This window comes from Lissotriton vulgaris, chromosome 5 (genome assembly GCF_964263255.1).
Source record: "Lissotriton vulgaris chromosome 5, aLisVul1.2, whole genome shotgun sequence".
NCBI lineage: Eukaryota > Metazoa > Chordata > Amphibia > Caudata > Salamandridae > Lissotriton > Lissotriton vulgaris.
This window is the reverse complement of record NC_141693.1, coordinates 101,278,691-101,303,840: the sequence shown is the minus strand read 5'-3', so window position 1 is coordinate 101,303,840 and position 25,150 is coordinate 101,278,691. Positions and strand designations below refer to the sequence as shown.

General features: G+C 49.8%; 1 protein-coding gene across 1 annotated transcript in view; it reads left to right on the top strand.

The window, feature by feature from the left end:
* Positions 1-25,150, top strand: part of CNTRL (centriolin) — an 857,679-nt gene that overhangs the window by 703,521 nt on the left and 129,008 nt on the right. Inside the window, exon 36 of the mRNA XM_086920986.1 lies at positions 2,929-3,117. Within this exon, the coding sequence (XP_086777112.1) occupies positions 2,929-3,117 (189 nt within the window). The remainder of the gene's footprint in view (positions 1-2,928; positions 3,118-25,150) is intronic.

Here is a 25,150-nt window from a genome sequence, read left to right as displayed (position 1 = left end):
TGTTTACCCAGTACCAGTAGGATGATATGTTTTCCAGGCATCAACCAAAACAAATGCGGACGCAAGGGAGGTAAGCTTCGACCTGCCCATCTCCGCCACACCAATCTGAGTTCGCCACCTATCTACTTGAGGATTCATCAAATCATTCCAGTCCCTTCTGATCACTGAGAGGCCTCCAGGCCAATCTCCCCACAAGCATATCACCAGGTCTACAAAGGTCTGTCCCAGCGGACGGTGGCAAATATTTACTGCCAAAACGTGAGAGATTCACCGTATAAGGTGCCTGTTACTATTGTGTAATTACCATGAACGTCTATCCAAGTTTTGGTGGGTTTAAAGGGAACGTTATTCTGAATCAATATACTAGTACCTCCTGATCCCCTTGTGAATCTGGAGTGGAATGTCTAGCGTTGCCATATCTGGCAAGTCAGAGGACCTTGGTGCCAATAAGGTGTGTCTCCTGTAAGAGTAATATGTCTGCCCCCATCCTCTTGGCATGCTTCAAGCCCGCTCCCCATTTAATCTTATCACGAACCCCCGCAAATTCCACAAAGCTACGTGGAGTTGACCCATGGGGCAGATAGCTCTAGTGACTATAGTGGATGAATCTGTGTCTCTGCATATGGACTCGAGAAAGAATGTGCACTGGATCGGTGCAACACAGCTGGAAAAATTATACAACATCCCCCACTGCTCCCCCCACCCCGAAACTTCAACAAACTAGAAGTACCTGTTGTGGAAGAAGCCAGCTCAGAACCCTAATGGGGGTACCAAGAGAGTACTCCCAATGGATCCCCATTCCCAACTAAGAATAATTAGACCTGTAGCTCTATGGGTCACAGTCATATTCATTATGGCCCACACTATAAAGCATGCAAGAGTTACCAAACACACAAATGTTACCAGAGACATAGCATAGTTCAAACATTCTGAAAGAAGTATGGGCCTCACAGGAAGGCCAGGTTTGGGCTAGGATGCTTCATCTCGTTGTATGTTCTGCCAGCGGATCCAGATCTGTTGCATTGTTTCACTGTGGACTTTGTGGTGCAACTCCCTCTGTCACCCTTGGATGAGTCCATAAGAGGTGGGTAAGGAGGCCTCGGTGTCACTAACTCATCCGCCCAACTGAAGTCGTCCTCTGGAGATCGTAGAACAGAGTTTCCAAGTTGAAGAATACCCTCAGGCATGATGGGTATAGCAGCATATACTGTATGTTTAGGTCTCGTAGGCGTTGCTTGGCCGTCGTGAAGGATTCACCATTTTTGAATAGTCAAAGAATATCATGATGTGGTGGGATTGGTTGTGCATGTTTAAGGAATTACATCCCTGTCTATATAGTTTAGGATCCTACAATCACTGGTCATGGCCACGCCCAACGGAGTGTGGTGGGGGTATGGGGGCTTCTTCACCAGAGCCTTGTGAGCTCTCTCCACCACAAAGCACAATGAGAGGGACTCTGCGGGTACAATTGTGTCAGGAACTTGTCCATGGATGAACCCTCGCACTGTTCTGGGAAACCGACAAACTGGAGACTACTGCGGTGGACGCGGCCCTCTGCATCCTCCACTTGTGCTGCTAGCTCTTTCGTCAGAACCATGAGAACAGACACTTTTTGCTGGAGGGTCATGACTGAGACCTCAACACTAAGCACTCTGGTCTCCGCCTCCGCAATCCTTTCTGCTGCTTTCCTAAGATCCTTGCGAAATAAAGTGACTACAGCACTGCCAATCCAAGGCACCACACCCTAGGTACTGCTCAGAGCAGGCCCAACAATATCCAGGCCCAGGAAATGCACACTGCAGGTCCCGGCCAGCCCACAAGGTCGTGCACCACTATAGTCCAAGGCCAGGACATTCATCAACCACCTGGACGCAGGCTCGATGTACAGGGGAGAAGCACGGGGGCACCATCTGAGCCCAATGCGGCCAGAACACCACAGTCGCACAGGACCTCCCGGCGCCTCTCCAGTTCCCAAGGGCAAAGCCGGCAGTCCCAGGCCCCAGCCAACACCTGTTGCCAGCCGATTCACTTACCACCCGGGCACGATTTTCAGGAGTGCCTCCAGTTTGGGCCACCAAACCCTGCTGGAGCGTCACTCCTCTGCCGACAATCTTGGGGGTTAGGCAGCTGAATATACACTAATTTTAAAAGGTTTGGGACACACTGAGACAACACCACTTAAATTCACACAAAAATAAGACTGAAAACAGGTCAGCCTAATGATACTTCATCCAATTCTGAATTCTTTAGTTCCTACAGCTCACGTTCTGTGGAAATCTGGGAGTAGTAGAGTGTTCCATTACACCTTGATGAGGCCTCAAGCAAATCACACGAGGTGAATAGTTTCTATTCCTGTGTTGCCACAAGTCAAAGGATTCCACTGACATCCACTTTCCCAGGAAAATTAAAATCACAGGAAAATTCAAAACTTCAAAAGCCACTGGCATCTCACAGTGCTTCACACTGAACTAGGTTCAACTGCAAGTGAGTTCACTAAGTGCACTTCAGTGGTAACTAATCATCTCACAAAGGTCGGAGCAGGCAACACTTGTCTTTAAAAAAAGACTCGCTTATAGAATCTCCTTTGCAGGAGGTAACTCTTTCAGTAATGATGGGTAGTTCCCCTCAGTGATATTAACATCATCAATAATTGAAAACACCAGGTGTACATTTTTCCTGACTGGTTGCTTTTTTTTAAATGTTGGTTCTAGGCTTAAAAGAGACTGAGCACTCTCCTGAAAAGCGATTCTATCTGGCTGCAGTATTATCACCTCTCCCTGGTGGTGTGCCCGACTAGGTGTCTCTGTGTGACTGTTCTAGTTCTATGTCTAGCATTTGTCTCTGTGTGATTCACTCACAGAGACCTCAGCCTGTCTGTATGTGTTAGTGATTGTTGAACATTATACTATTTGTGAATTTGTCACCTAGGATTTAAACAATACCTCAAAGCGGAGAGATGAGTTGCTTGGTGACCAGGCATTGCTGAAAGAAGAGATCAGTGAAAGTTTGAGGAGATACAAGCAATATCAAGAGAAGGAAGACCAGAAACAGCATCACCTTCAGCAACTTGAAAGAGCCATAGAGGAAAGAAAACATGAACTAGAATTGCAAGAAAAGGTAATAGTGATTTTAATTAGATTTGTATCAGTGGTTCAATGGTTGATTGTGTACTAAGGGGTATGATGTCAGTAGATGTGCACTGGTATTTTAAATTTGTCTGTTTATTGTCATGGTAGATAGACATTTATCACGTGTTTATGGATATGAAAAGTCACCCTAAACCGAGAATGCGATGGCTGTCATTGTATCAAGTGTTTCTCCAGATATATGGAAGGTGGATGTGAGCTTGATTAAGGATATATGTATTTAAGAGCTTTGTTCTAACCAGATTAGGATTTCTAAAAGAATATTACTTTTAAGTTTATTATCATGTAATCTATATTGTGTAATCATTTTTAGGTCTCGTGGCGTTAACCGTGCAAAAGCCCGGTCTCGCCAGAGACCTATTGTGAGCGACTCAGCTTCCCAGGAGACAGGAGCTGGCCGCGCACATCTTGCAAAAGGCGATCGGAGCGGGCCGCGTGCGCGAGAACGCGCTCGCCGTGGCCATCTCCTGTCTCCTGGGAAGCGCAAACATACACAGGCACACCTCCCCCTGCACGCATGCGCACACACAGAGACACACACACACGAGCGCACGCACACATACAGAGACTCCCCCCCCACCCACTCCCCGCCGTCGCACACAGACACACACACAGGAGCACACATACACACACGCACACATCCAGAGACACCCCCGCTGTCGCACAGACACACGTGCGCGCACACACACATAAGCGCACCACCACCCCCCCCCCCCTTACCGCCAATCCGGTGTTCTGTAGGCTCCGCGGGGCTCTCCCTCGGGCATGGGAGCCCCGCGTCACCGTGAATTATGTCCCCCCTCCAGCGCGCGGAGCATCCGAGGCCGGAGCCAATGGACTCCAAGAACGAGGCTGACATCACAGCAGCCCTCCCTCGCCCCCTCCTCTGACGCCGGACGACACAGACTGCGGCTGCACGCTGGGCAGAATGAATCATTCGTAAACATTCAGGCACAGGAAACCTCACTGTGAGGTACAGAGAAAACACTGCTGCTTCCGGTGAGGGATAGGGCTGTATCTGAGGGAAGTAACTCAGAGGATAGCCCTGCGAGGCAGGCGATGGAGCACTGCAAGGAAGAGAAAGAAATGAACCTCCCCTGCTGTATGAGATTTGTATATGTAGGAGGAGCTGGAGGATAGCACTACGAGGCAGCGCAAGCCGCTCTGTACCTACCGGCAGCGGTCATCTGAGGTACGGGAGCAGTGCTGTGAGGTACAGAAAAAGCATCAAACCCTTCAGCAAGTGTCCAAGATATACCTCGAAGAAGCGCGCAGATGATAGCGCCGAGAGGCGCAGCTGTATCGCACTGTGAGGTACAGGTAGCTGGAACACGGGTGCGAGGTACATGCAATACACCTGTGAGGTGGCACAGGGAGCCTGTGTCATACATGGTGCAGCGCTGAGAGGTACGTGGGTAGCACTGTGGCCTCCAGTGAGGCGCAGGCTTGAGGTAGAGTTGCACATGGACTTATACTCAGAGGACGACGTTGAGAGGCGCTGCAGGAGTGCTGTGAGGTACAGCGGGAGCAGCAGGGCCAGGTCCCGGCAGCTGTCCTGTGAGGTATGTAAGTGGAGGAGGTTTTGGATCACACAAAGCGTAGAAAGCGAGTAGCACCGTGAGGTAGAGATGGTAACGGGGCAACCTCCAGGGAGTTGTATGATAGAGGCCGAGTTGTGTAAAGACGAATTACGCAGAAGATAGAGCTGAGAATCGCAGCAGTAGCAAGTTGTGAGGTTCAGCGGATGTCAGGTATATGCAATAGTCCTGTGGGCTGCGCACAGGGAGCCTGTACTGTGATGCACATGATGCAGCACTGAGAGGTACGATGGGTAACACTCGGAGGATAGCGCCGAGAGGCGAGCAGGAGCAGCGCTGTGAACAGCAGGGTCGTGTACGGGGGCTGCACTCTGAGGTACAAAGGGAATAGCGGGTGAGGTACGTACACTGTGCAGCAAGGTACACAGGGTGTGCGGCACGCAGCCAGTAGCATCTCTGGGCTCTGTGAGACCTGATTTTAGAGCAGCTGTTGAAGCCTTTGTCAGTCTGTCTGGAGCTCAGTCCGTGTGTCCATCGCCTTATCTCTTACAGTCACCTCTTTTTCTTTACCTCCCATCAATCAAACATCGTGCTTCGGGCCCCCCTCTCTCCTCTTGTCTCTGTTGGAAACTCTCTCTGCTCCTGGCTCTGTCTCTGCCTCTACACCCCGTGGGCTCCTCTGTGTGTTTCACTACCTCGGACGACCCTGTCTCGCGGTCTTATTTACCATCTGTGCCTCGAGCTAAAGCACCCTGCAAACACACAAACACAAATAACATAACGTAACCTAACATAACATGCGTATTTGTTAAGCACACGTTCACCCTTTGTATCTTGGTGCTGATAACAGATGTTTATGGTTACCCAACTCAATGAGACTAATTTTATCGTCCTCGGAAGGATGAATTGCTGAGTGGACCCAGTCTACTTACCTCTGTCTGTCGGTGTCTGACAGTGCTGTGGGTCTCTGAGTGTAAGTAAACTGACAGTGTCTACCTGTATAACCGTGCCATGGGTCTCGGAGTGTCTACAAACTGTCTAGTTACCTCTGTTTGTGTCTGACCATACTGTGGGTCTCAGAGTATCTGTAAACGGTCTAGTAATGTCTTCCTGTCTATGTCTCACCCTGCTGTGTATCTCAGAGGGTCTGTAAACTGTCTAGTTACGGCGATCTGTCTGTGTCTGACTATACTCTGTGTCTGACTGTGCTGTGGGTATCTGAGTGTCTGTAAACTATCTTGCTACCTTTGTCTGTCAGTGTCTGACCGTACCGTGAGTCTCAGAGTGTCAGTAAACTGTCTAGTTACTTACCTCGTCCGTCTGTGTCTGACTATACTCTGTGCCTGACTGTGCTGTTGGTCTCTGAGTGTCTGTAAACGGTCCTCTTTAGTTTCCACTGTCTGTCTGTGTCTCAAATAACGTCAGCCCGCCTTCAGGTGTCTCTGAAGCACCTTCAGCCATGCCTCCTTTCCTCTTTCTATTCTTGCTTCCTTACACTCTCATCCATTTCCCATCCTCCCGTTCCTTAGTGCATTTCTTCCTTCTTCCTCCTTTCATTGCATACTTTCTTTTTATCCTGGTCCTTCCTTTATTCCTTCTTTAATTTCTTCTTTTCTTACCTTCAACCCTTCCTTCTGCTTTTTTTCTTCATTTCCTTTCTTCTTTCTATTCATCCATCACACATCATCCACTTCCTTTCTCCCTCATTCCTTCATTTCTTCCTTTCAAATTCTTTTCTTATTTCCTCCTTCTTTATCCATTACTCATTTAATTCCTCATTCCATTACTCACATTCCTGCAGGAATTTGTTGCTTTCTTCTTTGATGTATTCCTTCCTTCATACCTTTCTTTCTTTTAAACAGCACAGTACAAGCACATTCTCTAGTGTATTTATGCATTTATTTAAGTGATGCTTTTTGTAAAGCACCTATAGTTCCTGAGCCTTTTTCAGACCACTTAACTGACTTAGGAAATGAATATGCTCAGTCGGTGTTTCCAATGTAGTGCCTTTCCAGAGATTCTTCAAAATGAGGTTGGTGTGCATGCTGTACCTTAATTCCACTGGGTGTCATGTCCTCCGCCTCCTTTTTTTACCTGTCACCTGCCCAAGATCGGGAAGCAGGCACACCGAACCGGCACCTCCTCACCACTTCTTGTCAGCCAATAGCAGCCCCCATGCCCAGCATACACAGAGAACTACACTGCTATGGCACAGCACTACCAACTGATTCAGAAAAGGGGATGGTGATGGACAGTGTCTGAATTAAGCAGACCACTCTTACCCAGTCCAAAGATCAGGGCTTGATCCATCACCGTTTTTTAGCTCACTGCACCATCCCAGCTCAGAACCTGGCTACATGCAAATTAGTCTGTTCCTGTCCCAGTGCATGATGGGAACAGGGCAAACCAAACTACCAAGCCAATTCTTATACTGGAAAGGAAACAAGCTTACGGGGACCGGTTTCTGGCATTTCAGCCGTCGTCGGCCCGCTTGCTTGAATCCTGATGGTGCAATGAGCAAGGGACTCACATCTGAGTATACCCTTCCACGCTTATGGTGGACAAAAGGATTCAGAAAAGGGGGTGGTGATGAACAGAGTGTCTGAATTAAGCAGACCACTCTAACCCAGTCCAAAGATCAGGGCTTGATCCATCACCGTTTTTTAGTTCACTGCACCATCCCAGCTCAGAACCTGGCTACATGCAAATTAGTCTGTTCCTGTCCCAGTGCATGATGGGAACAGAGCAAACCAAACTACCAAGCCAATTCTTATACTGGGGAGGAAACAAGCTTCCGGGGACCGGTTTCTGGCTTTTCAGCCGTCTACCAACTGCCTGCCTTCCTGCCCCTACATATATAGCGCAAACTTTACCCGCAGGTATCACAGCGCTTTAAATCAGCATGCTTATAACAAGCAAGACTAGCACTCTATATTACTGCCAACTTTGCTTAGCATAAGTAACAGCTAACTATTCACAAACAATGTTTATAAACCAATGGCAAATTTAAAAAAAATTAATGCAAAGCATTGTCATTTACAATGCCAGTAACTCAAACTTTGATGCTGCGAGACCTATTGCATTGTAATGCTTGTTGCTATACTTTTTAATTTTGTGTGCATTTTTCATTTTGTGTTCTGTTTTGTTTTGTTTCCCCAAGGGACAGGGCATCATTTGTTCTACAGCTTACTTTACACTTTTTTGCTCCTACGTTTCAATGCCCGTTTCAATGCTGTAAATTTGTTATTCCCCCTGGCTTTGCTGTAAAAAAAAATGCCAGTCCTAGTGCAAAAGTCCCTTTCATCTCACTTGACTCTGAGCAAACCTAGCTGCCCCTCTGTCTTTATAGTGGTGTTGCACTGAGTACTGCGCTTCATGGGAAACAAAAGCAGCAAAAAGAAGATTTATTTGGCATGAATGAAAAAATGAAAAAGGTCATGGTTAAGTTTTTTCTTGGAATTGAAAGTTATTCAAGATCTTCTTGTGCGTGGCTATCTACAGTCCCTGTTCTATTTGGCTCTGTTTCTTTGCACAGAACTGGACACCTCAACCAATACTCGGCGAGGTAGTAAAATCAACATTCATTTATTCATGTTTGGTGGCTTAATGACTCCTTTGAACTGCTTAGATTGGCAAAGTTCAATGGTTCTCCTGTCTGAAAATACAAATCATACATTATTGTAACATCCTCTTTCAATAGTACTTTTTTTTTTCAGAGAGTTTTTATTGGGATTTATCTGGAAGATTGGATCCGGAAAGTTTTCGTCAGCAGTACCCCTGCGTGTCGGAAGGTGATGATGTGCGGCTATGCATCCGTCGTTGGCGTCGTGGTCACCGAGATGACGTCGCGGCAGCTACTTAGCCGCCGCCCTCGGGCGCTGATGTCAGTTCTTTCTTTTTCCGCACCAGCAAGCGCAGAGCCGGGCAGAGCAAGTACCCCCAGTCACTTTTTGGCTGAGTTTTATTTCGAGGCCTTTTGTCTCCATTCTTTTAACTCGATCGACTCCTGGTGAAGTAGGGATGCCCGGCTTTAAGAACTGTGGGGACTGTCACTGCATGATGTTGATGACGGACCCACACCGCATGTGTCTCTACTGCCTTTGGTTCGACCGCGTCGTGCCCCAACTGCCAGGCCATGGCGCCGTAGACTTTGCGGGAGCGGTCCCGAAAGATGCTGGCAGTCGGCTCCACGTCGTTCAAGGTCCCGGTCCCATGAGAGGTTGAGGGACCGGTCGCGAAGCCGTCACCATCGTTCCTCTGGATCTAAGTCTTCACACTCGGGGTCAGGTAAGTCGAAGCATTCTAAGAAGTCATTGAAGAAGCGGCATCGCACTTCGACTTCCACTCGCCTGTCGCGACTGAGGGTGCGGGTGGTGCAACTCCACAATTTCCGGGTCCGTTGGTGACGCCTGCTCAGGGGCAGGATTTTCTTGCTGCCATGGCCCGAATCTTTGGGCCGTCTGGCCCTGCCGGTGCGCCTGCGGGCCGTGCTGGCACCACTGGGAGTCCTGCCCTAAAATCGCCTGCGGCTTCAGCCCTGGCGCCACCGTTGACTTTGGCCCCGGCGCCGGATGACCTCCCTGGATCTGGGCTCGGATCCCGGGTGGCGCCCATTGACCTTATAACACCACCGGTGTTGACCCCGCCTCCGGCACCACCTCGGACGTCGTCCAGTGCTACCGCCGACATCGGCCCCAGTTTCAGCCCCGAACCGGACACGGCGCTGGATCGGGGTCACTTGACGCCAATTCCGACACCGATGGGGCCTTTCTACCCCTATGTCTGTCCTCCTTATTTTCTGCCTGTTTCGCAGACTTTGGAGGAAGGGGAGGACTGGGAGGGTCTGAGGACCCTCTCACACAACAGTGTGACTATGATCCGGACTGGGCAGAAGAGTTGGGGGATGCCAGCGGTCTTGACACCTCACCTGTCCTTGGCTGCTGTCTCCTCCTACTGTGGCTACAGAGGAGGGAGCAAGTGGTGTTGCTTAGGGCGGCCGAGGCCCTCCACCTCCAACCCCCTACAGTGGCCGTCAGGACTAACCTCCTGACAGAAGTGCTTCAGCTGGCGGCAACCTCTTCGGAGCCCCTGCTGCCTTTTAATGATGCACTTTCTGACGTTTGTTTGGGCACTTGGTCCAGGCCCAACACAGGGGCTCCTGTGGACAGGAACGTGGCCCAATGCCCCCACTCCTAAGAGCTTGGTTGTCCAAGCCTCTGCTTCACAGAGCGTGTTCCCTTCCGCACCTCCGGATAGGGAATCCAAGAAGCTGGAGCAGCTTGGCAAGATGCTGTTTTCATCTACCAGCTTAGCGCTGCGGTCGGTGAACACTGCATGCTTCTTGGGCCGTTATTCCCACTCTGTGTGGGACACGGTTGCGCAGGTGCTGCCCAACTGTCCGGATGAGGACAGTACTCTCCCAAGCAATAGCAGCTGGGACAGATGCAGCTAAGTTTACCATTCGTTGTGGGCTTGATACCGCCAACTCGCTGGCCAGGGTGATTTTCACGATGGTGGCACTTCGGCATCACGCCTGGCTGAGGACAACTGGCTTCTCAGGGGATGTCCAGAACACTCTGATGGACATGCCCTTTGATGGCATTCGCCTTTTCGGCAATAAGGCAGATAGTGCGTTGGAGCGCTTTAAGGACTCACGGGCTACGGCCAAGTCCTTGGGCCTGTCGGCCACTTGCCCTCCTCCGCCTTTTGCTTTTCGCTCCTTTCGTGGCCATGGAAGGGGTGCCCCAACATGTTCATTTCAAAGCCACAGGCCTGCGCGACAACAACCTCAGCGCGGACGGGGGAACCGCCGAGGTGGTTCTGGGGCCCAGCGGGCGGTCAGTCCATCTCCACCCCCGCAGCATTCACTTCCAAGCCTTCCCAGTCTAAACTTTCAGGCCCATCAGACGCCAGCGGCAGGATTTGCCATCATCTCCCTCACTGGCACAACATCACCTCGGACAGGTGGGTGCTGCAAATCGTCCGAAGGGGCTACTCCCGCCCCTTCGAGACTACCGCTCCAGCCATGCAACCTCAATACTACTGCATTTCGGGGGACCATCTTGCGCTTCTTCAGCAGGAAGTCATGGCCCTCTTAGCCAAGGGGGCCATCGAGCGCATTTCTGGGCCAGAGGTAGCTTGTGGTTGTTATTCCCACAACTTTCTGGTCCCCAAGAAGGACAAGGGCCTGTGTCCTAATTTGGACCTCAGGAACGTCAACTGCTTCCTTCAGAAGGAAAAGTTCAAGATGTTGATGCTAGCTCAGGTCTTGTCTGCCCTCGACCCTGGAGACTGGATGGTAGTGTTGGACTTGCAGGACGTATATTTCCACATCCCCGTCCTGCCTACCCAATGGCGTTACCTGCGGTTCACGGTAGGCCACAAGCACTTTTAGTTTACTGTGCTCCCCTTCGGCCTTACCAGCGCCCCTCGGGTGTTCACGAAAATGATGGCGGTGGTCGCAGCTCATATGCGCAGATCAGGGGTTCCAGTCTTCCCCTATCGTGACGACTGGTTGTTGAAGGCGGGCTCGCCCCAAGCAGTCGTCTCCCACCACTAGAATATGGTCGACCTCCTCCATTTGCTGGGGTTCTCAATCAATGTGCCGAAGTCGCGCCTGATTCCCTCTCAGAAGCTCCTCTTCGTCGGAGCGGTTCTGGACTCGGCGCAGTTTTGGGTTTATCCTCCCGAGCAGCGAGTACTGGATATTCAGGCTATGATTCCGATCTTTCAGCCTCTGTCCCGGATTTCGGTCAGGATGACCCTCCGGCTTCTGGGCCTGATTGCCTCCTGCGTTCTGCTAGTGGATCATGCCAGATGGCATATGCAGGCTCTGCAGTGGACCTGAAGTTCTAGTGGGCACAGCATCAGGGCAACCTGTCCGATCACGTCCATATCTCAGAGGGCACTGTACGGCAATTGCAGTGGTAGCTCATGAATCGCGATTGAGTCCTCTCCCTTCCCCAACCGGAGCACACAGTGGTGATAGATGCATCCGTCCTGGGATGGGGAGGCCACTTGGGTGAGGTGGAGATCAGAGGACTGTGGTCTCCGGCGTAGTCCCGGCTCTATATCAACCTTTTGGAGCTTCGGGCGATCTGACTTGCACTGAAAGCATTCCTTCCTCTGTCCGGGGAAGTGTAGTGCAGGTGTTCGTGGACAACACCACCGCCATGTGGTACTGCAACAAACCAGGCGGGGTGGGGTCATGGACCCTATGTCAGGAGGCTCTGCTCCTCTGGACATGGCTGGAACATCAAGGCATTACCTTGGTGGTTCCACACCTGGCAGGTTCTCTGAACGCCAGGGCGGACGAACTCAGCCGCTGGTGCATGATGGATCACGATTGGCGTCTGAGATCGGACGTGACGCAAGGTCTCTTTCTGCAGTGGAGAGAGCCTTGGTTAGACCTATTCGCCACCGAAGAGAACGGACAATGTCATTAGGTCTGCGCGTTGGAATTTCCTAGGCGGCACTCGTTCTGCGACGCTTTTCGTCGCGAGTGGAGTTGCGGTCTGTTGTACACCTTTCCGCCTATACCACTTCTACCCAGAGTGCTGAAGAAGATTCGGCGCGACCGGGCCCAAGTAATTTTTGTAGCTCAGGATTGGGCATGAAGATAGTGGTATCCCGAGCTACTCAGCATGGCGATCGATCCCCCGATCCGACTGCCTCTTCGGGAGGATCTTCTGTCGCAGCAGCAGGGGACGGTCATCCACCCAAATCTATCCAGCCTCCACCTCCATGCGTGGAGAATGAGCGGCGATAGTTCAGGCCATTTGACTTGCCACCTGAAGTCTGTGATGTCATTCTGGCAGCCAGGCTTCCCTCCACAAAATCAGTATACGCCTGCAGGTGGAACACATTTGTGGCATGGTGCACACAAAGGCTGTGGATCCACTTTCTGCCCCCTTTCAGAGGTTCTCCTCTTCCTTCTTTCTCTTGCCCAGCAGGGCTCTGCTCTGGGCACTGTCAAAGGCTATCTATCGGCCATTTCAGCCTTCTTGAGGCTTCCTGATCAGCCTTTTCTTTTCAAGTCCCTAGTTGTTAATAGATTCTTGAAAGGCATCACACACATGTTCCCTCCTGTTACTTTTGTGATGCCTCAGTGGGGCTTGGACCTTGTTCTAACCTATTTGATGTGCGCTCCTTTCAAGCCGCTTCACAATTGCCCTCTTAGTCTTTTGACTCTTAAGACTGCATTCCTGGGTGCCATCACCTCTGCCAGGAGAGTGAGTGAGCTCCAGGCTCTATCTTCTAAGCCGGGCATAAAGGGTACCTCTAGAAGGACCTATATTGCTTTTACCAAAGGAATATATCCTACAAACATTTACATGTGAAGGATGCTAAAGACAGAAGCCAAGACATCTAGATATTACTAAAACATATTTTTATGCATTTTTTTATATTTATATTTTAGTTTAAACTATTATTTTATAGAAATTTGTGCATCTGTACATTTTATTTTGTCACATAAGTTCATAAACATTCATTATACAGTTTGTGGATTTCAAACAGTGCAATTGAATAAAGTGCAATTTAGAAAAAAGTAGTGCTCCTAGCGATACAATATATTACTAACATACATACACTCTCACATACCAGTCATACCTAGCGGTATTAATGCAAGTGCTAGGAGTGCGGCGGCATTTACGAAAGGTGTCCTAAGCGGAAACGATTTACAGAACGGGTTGTACACAACGCTAAATGTACGTAGGTGGTTAGGCAGGATTCTTCGATATTTTAAGCCGTCGCCGTAGCAGGGGGTTCAGGTCTGTCCGCATAACGTGCGAGCTAACGGTGGCAGAAACGCTGATTTAAATAAGGCAGTTCCCGCCAGCTAAGAATGAATCTGCTACAGCTGAGTGTAGTGGCTGAGGGGGCATTAACAACAAGGTAGGACTAGCAGCTCAGCTGAAGAGCCCACAGGCTCTGGCTATAGTTAGAACAACACAGAGGACGGACTACTTGAACAGCATGAAGTGAGCACCATTATGGATGAGGACATATAGACGTAATGGGTGTCTAAATATTGAAGCAATTGATGAATGCTTGAAAAGAAACTATTGTAAATAAAATGAAAGATATGGTAAACCTACTGGAGCTCTAAAAAAAAAGGGGGGGGGAATGACACATTTTAAGCAGCAGATCATTATAAGTAACAGTAATCAAATGAATATGGAGTGTTTGTATTAGGGAATATAGCAGAGAAGAACAAAGGAGTGTTGTATACTTACAATAAAAGAAAGTGGATGGGAACCTACAGTCTTTGTGGAGGTCTGCAGTTAAACGGCACGTCGGTCAGTCCACAAACTACGCTGTGAGAAAAGATGTATATACAAAAGCAGTTTTATATCACTGGGTGTATTCATGCTCTAACCTCTTTGGTTAACCCTCTACTTTCCTTTCTTATTTCCTAAGTCTTCGTTCATATTGTTATAGGTGTTATGTTATAGCAGTTTGTGTAAATTAAGATATATTACAAAATAGCGATCTACCTGACCACTGTGTGTAGGATGCTAGTTTACAAAATGTAATTGATACTAGCGTGTTTTTCCTGAGGCGGAAAGCCGGGAAATTTAGGCGAATTGAATAGTGTGTTAACCTGTGTTTTTTAACTTCTTGATTTTAATCTTGCTATATTGCACATTTGCACATCATTTCCGCTTAACCACCTCGGACCGCACAGCCGATTCAACGCTGTCGCGGCTTGAGCCGGGGGTCAGCCGCCATCTTAGGGAGGTGCAGGGATCGCGGTCTAGGCTTTCAGACCCTCCCGCCCTCCCGGGTATTTAAACTGCACTTGCGACACTGCTCGGTGATTGATACTAGCGTGTTTTTCCTGAGGCGGAAAGCCGGGAAATTTAGGCGAATTGAATAGTGTGTTAACCTGTGTTTTTTAACTTCCTGGTTTTAATCTTGCTATATTGCACATTTGCACATCATTTTCGCTTACCACCTCGGACCGCACAGCCGATTCAACGCTGTCGCGGTTTGAGCCGGGGGTCAGCCGCCATCTTAGGGAGGTGCAGGGATCGCGGTCTAGGCTTTCAGACCCTCCCGCCCTCCCGGGTATTTAAACTGCACTTGTGACACTGCTCGGTGATTGATACTAGCGTGTTTTTCCTGAGGCGGAAAGCCGGGAAATTTAGGCGAATTGAATAGTGTGTTAACCTGTGTTTTTTAACTTCCTGATTTTAATCTTGCTATATTGCACATTTGCACATCATTTCCGCTTACCACCTCGGACCGCACAGCCGATTCAACGCTGTCGCGGCTTGAGCCGGGCGTCAGCCGCCATCTTAGGGAGGTGCAGGGATCGCGGTCTAGGCTTTCAGACCCTCCCACCCTCCTCCTGTATAAATGTGTGTCATTTCCCGTCCGCGCAGCGGGCGGGCGCAGCGGGCCCAGGGGCCAGAACCCCTGGTCCTTCCCCTGCGGTACCTCGCTCTTACACTGCCAAACAATTACTTGATTTAAGACCGTCTGACACGCATGTCATGCCTTCTCTTGACATGCTCGACCGTTTTCCTCAGCACTGCCCTGACTGCCCATTTTCGTTGGATACTCCTCTCCTTTGTAACAGTCAACAACAACAAACTACTATTCCTTCTCCTCCTGGATTTGTATTTCTAAGTCACAATTGTCGCTCTTTGCCCAAACATAAACGTAACATCTTTGACTTGCTTATTGATGAAGCGCCGGATGCGCTCTTCATCACAGAATCCTGGCTTCATGACAGCTCCGGCCCTGATATCGCCGAAGCTTTGCCTACTGACTATGCTATCGTCAGAAATGACCGTCCTAGAAGGACGGGGGGTGGTGTGGCGATTATATTTAATAAAAAATATCAATGTCACTCGGACCCTGTCATTTTGAGCGGATATGATGCACTGCATTTCAAGCTTACTCTAAATCCCAATAACACCCTTACAGGGCTCCTAGTGTATCGTCCCCCGGGCACTGTAAACTCTTGGTATACCCAATTCTTGGATTATATTGCATCGGTGCTCATTTCATCCAGCAATTTCTTTATCATTGGAGACCTAAATTTACACTTGGATAACCCAAATGATAATCTGGCAGGAAATTGCATTGCTGATCTTACCGCTATGAATCTAATCTTACACAACAAGGGTCCAACCCACAAAGGTGGGCATCTTTTAGATCCTATTTTTTCTAATTCCTTACAAATAATATGTTTTCCTGCCTTGCCAGTCTCTTGGTCTGATCATTACCTTGTTAAATTCACTGTAATAAATAATAAAACACAGACCAAATCCAATCCTTCTGTGAATATCAAGAAGCGAGTTTGGAAAAATTTGGACATTGCAGCTTTTAATAAAAACCTGTGCGATCTCATGCCTAAATTTCCACTCAACCTGGATGACATGGATGCAGCTGCCAACTCTGTGAATTCCTGGCTTCTTGAGGCTATAAACACTTGCCTCCCTCTCACTAATAAGAAGAATAATGTTCACAAATCTCCTGCCCCCTGGTACAATGAAACCCTTTGTTCACATAAATCTCAATGTAAAAGACTAGAGCGTGCCTGGAGGAAAGACTACTCCATCACTGCTGGACTTACGTCCAGAACAGAATTGAAACTTTATCACAAGGCTTGTGCTCATACCAGAGCCGCTTATGTCAACAACCTGATCTCTGAAGCCATGAACAAGTCCAATGTTTTATTTAATGTAGTAAAAGATCTTGCTGGCTCACAGACCACTGCCATACCCCCACCTCTTTCTAGCAAGAAATGTGACGAACTTGCCCAGTACTTCACGTCCAAAATTGATAAAATCTACCAAGACATAGCAGCTCATGATAAATCTAATGCCATTCTTTGTCCATCCCCCACTACTTCTTGTCCACCCTCGGCCTCATTGAAGACTTGGCCCGATCTCGTACCTGCTACCCTTTTGGAGTTTCTAAACAATATTAAATCGGGTTCCTACCAATTTCTATTTTACGTAAGCTAGAGCTCCCTCAACTCAGTGTGATCTGTACCTTACTTAATTCTTCTCTTGACTCAGCCACGGTTCCCAACTGCTGGAAACATGCAATGGTGACTCCGCTACTTAAGAAACCTACTGCGGATCCCAATGTCGCTTCCAATTTTCGTCCTATTTCACTGTTGCCTGCTTTTTCAAAAATTCTGGAAAGGCACATTCATTGACATCTATCACGCTTTGTCACCACTAACAATCTTCTTCGCCCCTCCCAGTCAGGCTTCCGTCAGGGCTTCTCCACTGAAACCACTCTACTAGGAGTAACTGAGAATCTTCGCCTACTACTTGATCGAGGTGAAACGGCTGCACTGATATTGCTTGACCTCAGTGCAGCCTTTGATACTGTCTCGCACAGTATCCTTCTCAGTAACCTTGCCTCTTTTGGCATATGTGATAAAGCCTTACACTGGTTCTCGTCTTTTCTCACTGACCGGACTTTTCAAATCTTTTCAAACACATCCACTTCCAACACCTACCTTTCTCCACATGGTGTGCCCCAGGGTTCTATCCTTAGTCCTCTTCTTTTCAATCTCTATGTTGTTCCTCTGGCCCATATTGCACATCACTCTGGTCTTAATCTCTTTACTTACGCTGATGACTCCCAGATTGTGTTTTCCCTATCCCAAGCGGATCCTTCCTCACCTTCATCTTTGCAAACAGGTCTCAGCGATATCTCTCGTTGGATGAGCCGCAATTTTCTCAAGCTAAACAGCGACAAGACGGAGGTGCTTGTCTTTGGTAATAAGCCTGATCTATGGAGTTCGAGACACTGGCCTTCGACCATGGGCGACTTACCCATTCCTTCTGAGCGAGCGCGAAATCTTGGGGTCCTTATCGATAGGGATCTATCGATGAAAGATCAGGCCAATAAAGTCGCAGCCACCTGTTTTACTATTCTAAGATGGCTGAGAAAAATCTTCTGGATTCTGCCTTCCGACACCCAGAGATCTGTCGTGACGGCCCTGGTGACCTCTAGATTGGACTACGGGAACGTGCTCTATCTGGGGGCTACCAGGGCGGTCATGCGCCGTCTCCAACTAGTTCAGAATGCCGCCGCACGGCTTCTCTGTGGCTGTCGGAAATACGATCCAATTACAGAACGCCTCAAGGAACTGCATTGGCTCAATCTTGACAACCGGGTAAAATTTAAGGCATTATGCTTTATGCATAAGATTAAAATTGGAGCCGCCCCCATTTATCTCCAATCCCTCGTTAAACCTTATGTACCTGCACGTTCTCTCCGTTCTTCTTCCCAACACTTGTTCTGTGTGCCTAAGTTCAGGCTTTCCAGAGTGGGTGGTCGCTCTTTTGCTACTTTAGGACCCAAACTCTGGAATTCTCTACCCCTGGACTTACGTGTGGAGCATTGTCATTTCCGCTTCCGTAAAGCCGTAAAGACCTGGCTTTTTGCCCAATAACTTTCCCCTTGGATTTATTCTGCTATCACTGTCAATCAGCGCCGGGAAACCCTTACGGGTAGCTGTCGCGCTTTATAAGATTAATAAATAAATAAAATAAAAGTCATATATTTGTCTATGCATAAGCTTATAGAATGATCATATGTTTACAATTGTTTCTTTTATTTGCAGAAAAAGAAAAACATTGCACTGCCCCTGCCTTTTAACTTTTATATAGATCTAGTATATATGTTGGTTTTTTCTTGTCTTATTTCTTTGGCCCTGAGGAAGGTGATTCAATAATACACTATCACCGAAACGTACGTAGGCCGTACATCCAAAAAAGACCTGGACAATGAATCAAAGATTGGTCAACAACACACAGATCAATGACTAATTGGTGGAATTCTTAAATCTATGTTCCAACAGTGAACCACCATCTATACCTTCGGGTTACTGTTCTATTTTGTTTAGTTTTGTTTATATGTTGTCATGTATTTTTAAATGAATATAGAGGTATGACTGGTATGTGAGAGTGTATGTATGTTAGTAATATATTGTATCGCTAGGGGCACTACTTTTTTCTAAATTGCACTTTATTCAATTGCACTGTTTGAAATCCACAAACTGTATAATGAATGTTTATGAACTTACGTGACAAAATAAAATGTACAGATGCACAAATTTCTATAAAATAATAGTTTAAACTAAAAACTAAATGTAAAAAAAAATGAATAAAAATATGTTTTAGTAATATCTAGATGTCTTGGCTTCTGTCTTTAGCATCCTTCACATGTAAATGTTTTTAGGATATATTCCTTTGGAAAAAGCAATATAGGTCCTTCTAGAGGTACCTTTTATGCCTAGTTCACTTTTGTCTCCCCCCCTCTGGACCTTAAACTAACTGGGGAGAACTCTTCTTCATTCCTATCTATCTTCTAAGCCTACTTTCCGCTCTGTCCATCCGGACAAAGTTGTTCTGAGGACTCGTCCTTCTTTCCTGCCCAAGGTGGTTACAGCCTTTCATATCGGGCAGTTCATCACCTTTCCCACCTTCTTTCCGCCTCTGCATCCATCGAAAGAGGAAGAGAGGCCCCACCGTCTGCACCCAAAACGTGCGCTCTCCTTCTATCTAGATCGCACACGCCAGTTCCGGGTGGACGACCAGCTCTTTGTTGGTTACGTGGGTTCTAAGAAGGGACGGGCGGTCCACAAGCGGACCATCTCTCGTGGGTCGTTTTATGCATCACGGTTTGCTACTCCATGGCAAAAAAGGAGCCTCCTGTTGGGCTGAGGGCCCATTCCACTCTGGCCACGGCGGCTACTACTGCCCTGGGTCGGGGAGTCTCCTTGCAGGATATCTGTCAGGCAGCTACGTGGGCCTCACTGCACATGTTTGCTAGGCACTTCTGTCTGGACAGCCAAGTCCGGAGAGATGGCTTTTTCGGCCGTTCCGTTCTCCAGGACTTTCTGGTGTGATCTTGGTTCGCAGACCCTCCACCGGGGTTGGTATTGCTGGGGTATCTATTCTAAGGTAAGGAATCTAACACTAACCTGTTTCTTTCAGATGCACAAGTTACTTACCTTTGGTAATGATATATCTGTAAGAGACAGTAGTTAGTGTTAGATTCTTTACCACCCCACCCATCCTCCCTATTCTGTGAACCGATATCTAGGGTTAAGGTCATCCTTTTCAGGGCCCTAGTTTTATTGCACCAGTGTTGGTTTCTATCATGGCTCTGCGTTCCTGGCACGGAAAGCTATGTACAGAACTGACGTCAGCGCGCAAGGGCGGCGTCTTAGTACTCCGACGACGTCAACCCGGCGATCACGACGCCGACGACGGACGTGGAGCCGCAGACGACGCCTACCGACGCGCAGGGGTACTGCTGACAAAAACTTTCTGGATCCAGCCAGACGCCTGGGGATATTCTAAGGTAAGGAATTTAACTCTAACTACTGTCTCTTACAGATATATCGTTACCTAAGGTAAGTAACCTGTGTGTCATTCAGCTTGGGGTTTTCGATAAATGTGCCCAAGTCTCATCTGGTGGCCTCTCAGCGCAACCTTTTCATAGGCGCAGTACTGGACACTATTGTAAGTTGTGCCTCCACAGAGGATTCAAGACATCCAGGCTCCTATTCCACTTTTTTGGAATGGAGCGTCTGTTCCAGTCCTGAAGGTCTTGTGTCTGCTTGGTCCGTTTGTTTTCTGCATTCTGTTGGTCAACCATGCACGCTGGCATTTGAGGATCCTCCATTGGTGCCTTCGCCGGCAGTTGTTTCAACACAACGGAGATCGCGAGGAGTTGGTCGTAATCTCCAGAGACACTGCAGCGGATCTGCGATGTTAGTGTTCCAGGCAACCTGTCTCAAGGGATGACATTTCACTCTCCTTTTCCGGTGGCCACAGTGATAACGGATGCTTCCACTCTAGGGTGGGCAGCTCATCCGGGATCTGGAGGTCAAAGGTCTTTGGTCTCCAGAAGAAAGATTGTTTTACATCAATCTTTTGGAATTGTGGGTGATATGTTTGGCTCTCAAGGCCTTCCTCCCTTCCCTCCGCAGTCAGTTTGTTCAGGTATTAACAGACAACACTACCATGATGTGGTACATCAACAAACAGGGAGGAGTAGGGTCATATCTGCTCTGCAGAGAGGCCCTGCGACTCTAGTCCTGGGCCCAGGACCATCAGATTTGCGTGGTCGCAAGTCACTTGGCCGGAATGCTGAATGTGCATGCAGACAGTCTCAGCCAGCACTATTCGGCCGATCACGATTGGCTTCTCCATCCAGAGGTGGTACTTCACATATTCAGGAGGTGGTTTTTTTTCCAGTTGGACCCGTTTGCCACTCGCGAGAACGCGCACTGCCCTTTGTTTCTCAGTCTCCAGTATCCGTCGCAGGGAGCGTTGGGGGACACGTTTCAGTTAGCTTGGTTCTCACAGCTTCTTTACGCGTTTTTACCATACCCTTGATTCCTTGAGTTCTAAGGAAGATTCGCCAAGACCGGACCCAAGTCATATTTATCGCCCCAGACTGGCAGCAAAGTGTGTGGTACACAGACCTCCTTTACCTCATTGCACCCTCCGCTCAATCTCCCTCTCAGGGCAGACCTCCTCTCGCAATTGCAGGGGCAGGTTCTACACCCTGACCTCCAGAGCCTGCACCTTCATGCCTGGAGGTTGAACAGGCAACCTGAGTGTTTTCTCTCTCCCACTGGATGTGGTGGACGTTATTTTCGGTCAGAAGACGCTCCACCAAATCTGTCTATTCTGGTAGGTGGGCTAAATTTGTGAACTGGTGTGGAGGGACGTCAATTGATCCCTTTAACGCCCATTTAGCTGTTGTGCTGAGTTTTTCTCTTTGAACCTTCTGCATAGTTGTCCTTTAAGGTTTCTCGCATTTAAAACTATATTTTTGGTGGCAATCACGTCAGCTAGGAGGATGAGTAAATTGCAGGATCTTAGTTCCAAGTCTCCTTTTACATCTTTCCATGCGGATAAGATGGTTCTTAGGACCAGAGCTGCTTTCCTGCCTAAGGTGGTCACCTCATTCCATTTTGGACAATCCATCACCTTACCCCCTTCTAAGGAGGCGGAGAGACTTCTTCGCCTGGACCCCAAGACAGAACCATTCAATCTGGATGATCAATTCTTCATAGGATATGTGGCTTCTAAAGACTATAGGTAGACTCGCGCAAATCATTATTGGGGCATACGTAGGCTGACCAACTGGCTCCATTTAATCGTGGCACCGCTTTTCAATTCCTTCACTTTGCATTTGCAGATCAGTTCATTTTTTGAGTTGTAGACGTTCAGTTTAATTGAGCCAACACACCAGATAACAATAATATGTAACATTTGGGAAATGGAAAAGTGGTGCCCCATAGACACGGATCCGCTTCATCACCATAGGAAAAGAAGCATAAAGGTTCAACGCCCCTACCCCTCTCCCAACCCTGGAAAGGGTGGTGGATAGGTGGAGTGCATCATGAAGGTTGACAAATGGTGCTAGAAGATTGTAAGGGGAAAGTTCAGAAGGATCCTAGTCAGCACGTCAAAGCAAATCATGCATAGACGTTCACCACGTACTGACGCGCAAAAGCGGCATAACAATTCCAATCCGGGTCACGTATCTCACCTGTTTAGACCAAGAAAATTCACCTCTTCACCGAGAAAAGCCCTGCCTCTCGCCACATCAGCACAGGAAACTAGTCACTATTCCGGGCTCCTACGCTGGCCCACCCTCGTTTCAGGGAACACCAATCCATCTTCAGCAAACAATGACAGTTCTGCCTGTAGACCAATCAATTGATACAACTCCGGCAAAGATCGATCTATTTGCATTAGCCAATGAGTGAGTCACAGAATGTGTTTGCTGACATCTGTTTCTGGAATCATTCGTAAAAGCCAACCCGAAAGTAGAACGGAGGTAGCGTACCTAAAGCAAAGCCAATCATAGCTCTTTTGTGGTCCTGTTGGTACTTTGACACTGGTAAACCAAGCCATACCTTTTTTTTGCAAACAAAGAAGCACGGCACTCTGCACCGATAGCAAAAGACTACGCTGTGCACGCGAGACGAACGGTTCGCTGCACAGGTACCCAGGACTGTAGTTATCTGAAAGAGACACGTTAGTGATAGATTCCTTACCTTAGAATATCCCCAGGCGTCAGACTGGATCCGGAAACTTTTGCGTAGCAATACCCCTGCGCGCCGGTAGGCGTCGTCTGCGGCTCCGCGTCCGTCGTCGGCGTCGTGAGCGCCGGGATGACGTCGTCGGAGTACTTAGACGGCGCCCATGCGCGCTGACGTCAGTTCTTCTTTTTTCCGCGCCAGCTAGCGCAGATCCGGAAGAAGCTCTACCCCCAGTCACTTTTTGACTGAAAATTTTTGATCCTTTTGATCTTCTCTTTAGTCGACTATCTCGACTATCGGTGCCAGGGATGCCCGGGTTCAAGCCTTGTTCGAAGTGCGGCCGACTCATGTCGGTCACGGACCCCCATCGCCGGTGCCTGAAGTGCTTAGGCCTCGACCACGACGATCGATCCTGCTCCGACTGCCGGGCCCTGACGTCAAAGGCTAGGCGGGAGCGGTCCCGCAAGCGTCTCGAGCTGAGGCAGTCGGCCCGCGCCGCTCCAGGTCCCAGTCCCGGTCCCACGGGAGGTCGAGGGACAGGTCGCGAGGTCGGAGTCATCGGCGTTCCGGAAGTGGACACCGATCGTCTGGTTCCAAGTCCTCAGGTAAGAGGCATGAGAGGTCGGAGCGACACCATCGATCCTCCGACCCGCCCCGACGCTCGCACGACGCGGCCGGGGACTCGGGCGACACCGCCCACGCGGCTCCGCGGGAGTCGCAAGCGTCGCCGCCTGCCCCACACCTTCGGGTCCCTGGGCACGGCGCGTCGCAGGAGGAGGTCGAGAGGTACCTCATGGCCATGAGGGCCCTCCCTCCTCAGTCGGTTCCCGTGGCGCCTTCGGGCCGATCGGTTCCGTCTGGAGGTCCTTCCGGGTCGGGCGCTTCGGCCCCGACGACGTCGGGTGCTTCGGCCCCGGCGCCGCTGGCGACTTCGGTCCCGGCGCCGCACGACCTCGCTGGATCCGGCTCCGGATCCGGGACCCCGCCGGTCGACCCTACGACCTCGCCGGCGCCGTCCCTTCAGGTGTCGTCCCCGGCAGCCGATGTGGTTGCCGCCCCCAATGTCTCCTACGGTCCTACTCAGGAGTCGGAAGGGCGCCGATGGGCACCGATTCCGTCGGCCTTTGGAGATTTTTATCTCCACGAGGAGGCCCTGGCTGTTAATCCTGGTCTCCAGGAGCCAGGTGACGAGGACAATGGGAGGGGTCCGAGGACCCTCTGGCACGTGATTGCCAGTCGCAGCAGGACTGGACATATGAGCTTGGGGAGTCCAGTGGTATTGACACCTCGCCAGACACTGAATTTACATCGCCCCCGACTGTGGCTTCGGAGGCGGGTTCTGCTTACAGCGTAGTGTTGACGAAGGCAGCTAAGGCCTTAAACCTTCAGCTCCCCGTCGCGGCCGTGAGGACTAATCTCCTCACCGAGGTCCTCAAACAGCAGTCAGGCTCAGCGGAGCCCCTCCTGCCGTTCAATGAGGCCTTATGTGACGTTCTTCTGGGCACTTGGTCCAAGCCCGCCACAGGCCCCCCTGTGGACAGGAACGTGGCCAGACGCTACCGCCCGGCACCGGGCGACCCATGCTTTTTGTCCACCCATCCCACCCCCGAGAGTCTGGTCATCCAGGCCTCAAACTCCCAAACCGCATTCCCGTCGGCCCCGCCCGACAGGGAATCCAAGAGATATGAACAGTTCGGGAAGAAGGTTTTCTCGTCTGTGAGCTTAGGGCTGCGGTCTGTGAACACCGCCTGTCTCTTGGGCCGCTACACCCACACCCTGTGGGACACGGTTGCGGAGGTGCTGCCTAGATGCCCGGAGGAGGTCCAGGCTAAACTCAGCCAAGCCCTGGCGGACGGCCGAGATGCAGCACGCTTTTCTATCCGGTGTGGGCTGGATACTACGGACTCACTGGGCAGGGCGATGGCAACGACGGTGGCGGTTCGACGCCACGCCTGGTTGAGGTCCGCCAACTTCTCGGCCGATGTCCAGGCCACCCTCCTGGACATGCCGTTTGATGGCCGTCGCCTCTTCGGCGACAAGGCAGACCATGCGCTGGAACGTTTCAAGGACTCCAGGGCCACGGCCAAGTCCTTGGGCCTTACGGCCCCACGCCAGCAATCGGGTGCCTTTCGCTCCTTTCGTGGCCACGGAAGGGGCGCCCCACCACGTACCGTCAGCCACGCGCCGCAGAATGTCCAACAACGCGGTGGCGGACGTGGGAACTGCCGTGGCGGCGGTCGGGGCCAGCGGCGAGGCCAGTCCACACCTCCCTCAGCAGCACCTGCCTCAAAACCTTCCTAGTCCGAGTTTTCAGGCCGGGTTCGCCATCACCTCTCCCACTGGCATACAGTCACTTCGGACAGGTGGGTGCTGCAGATTGTCCAGAGGGGCTTCTCCCTCCCCTTCGAGTCATCCCCTCC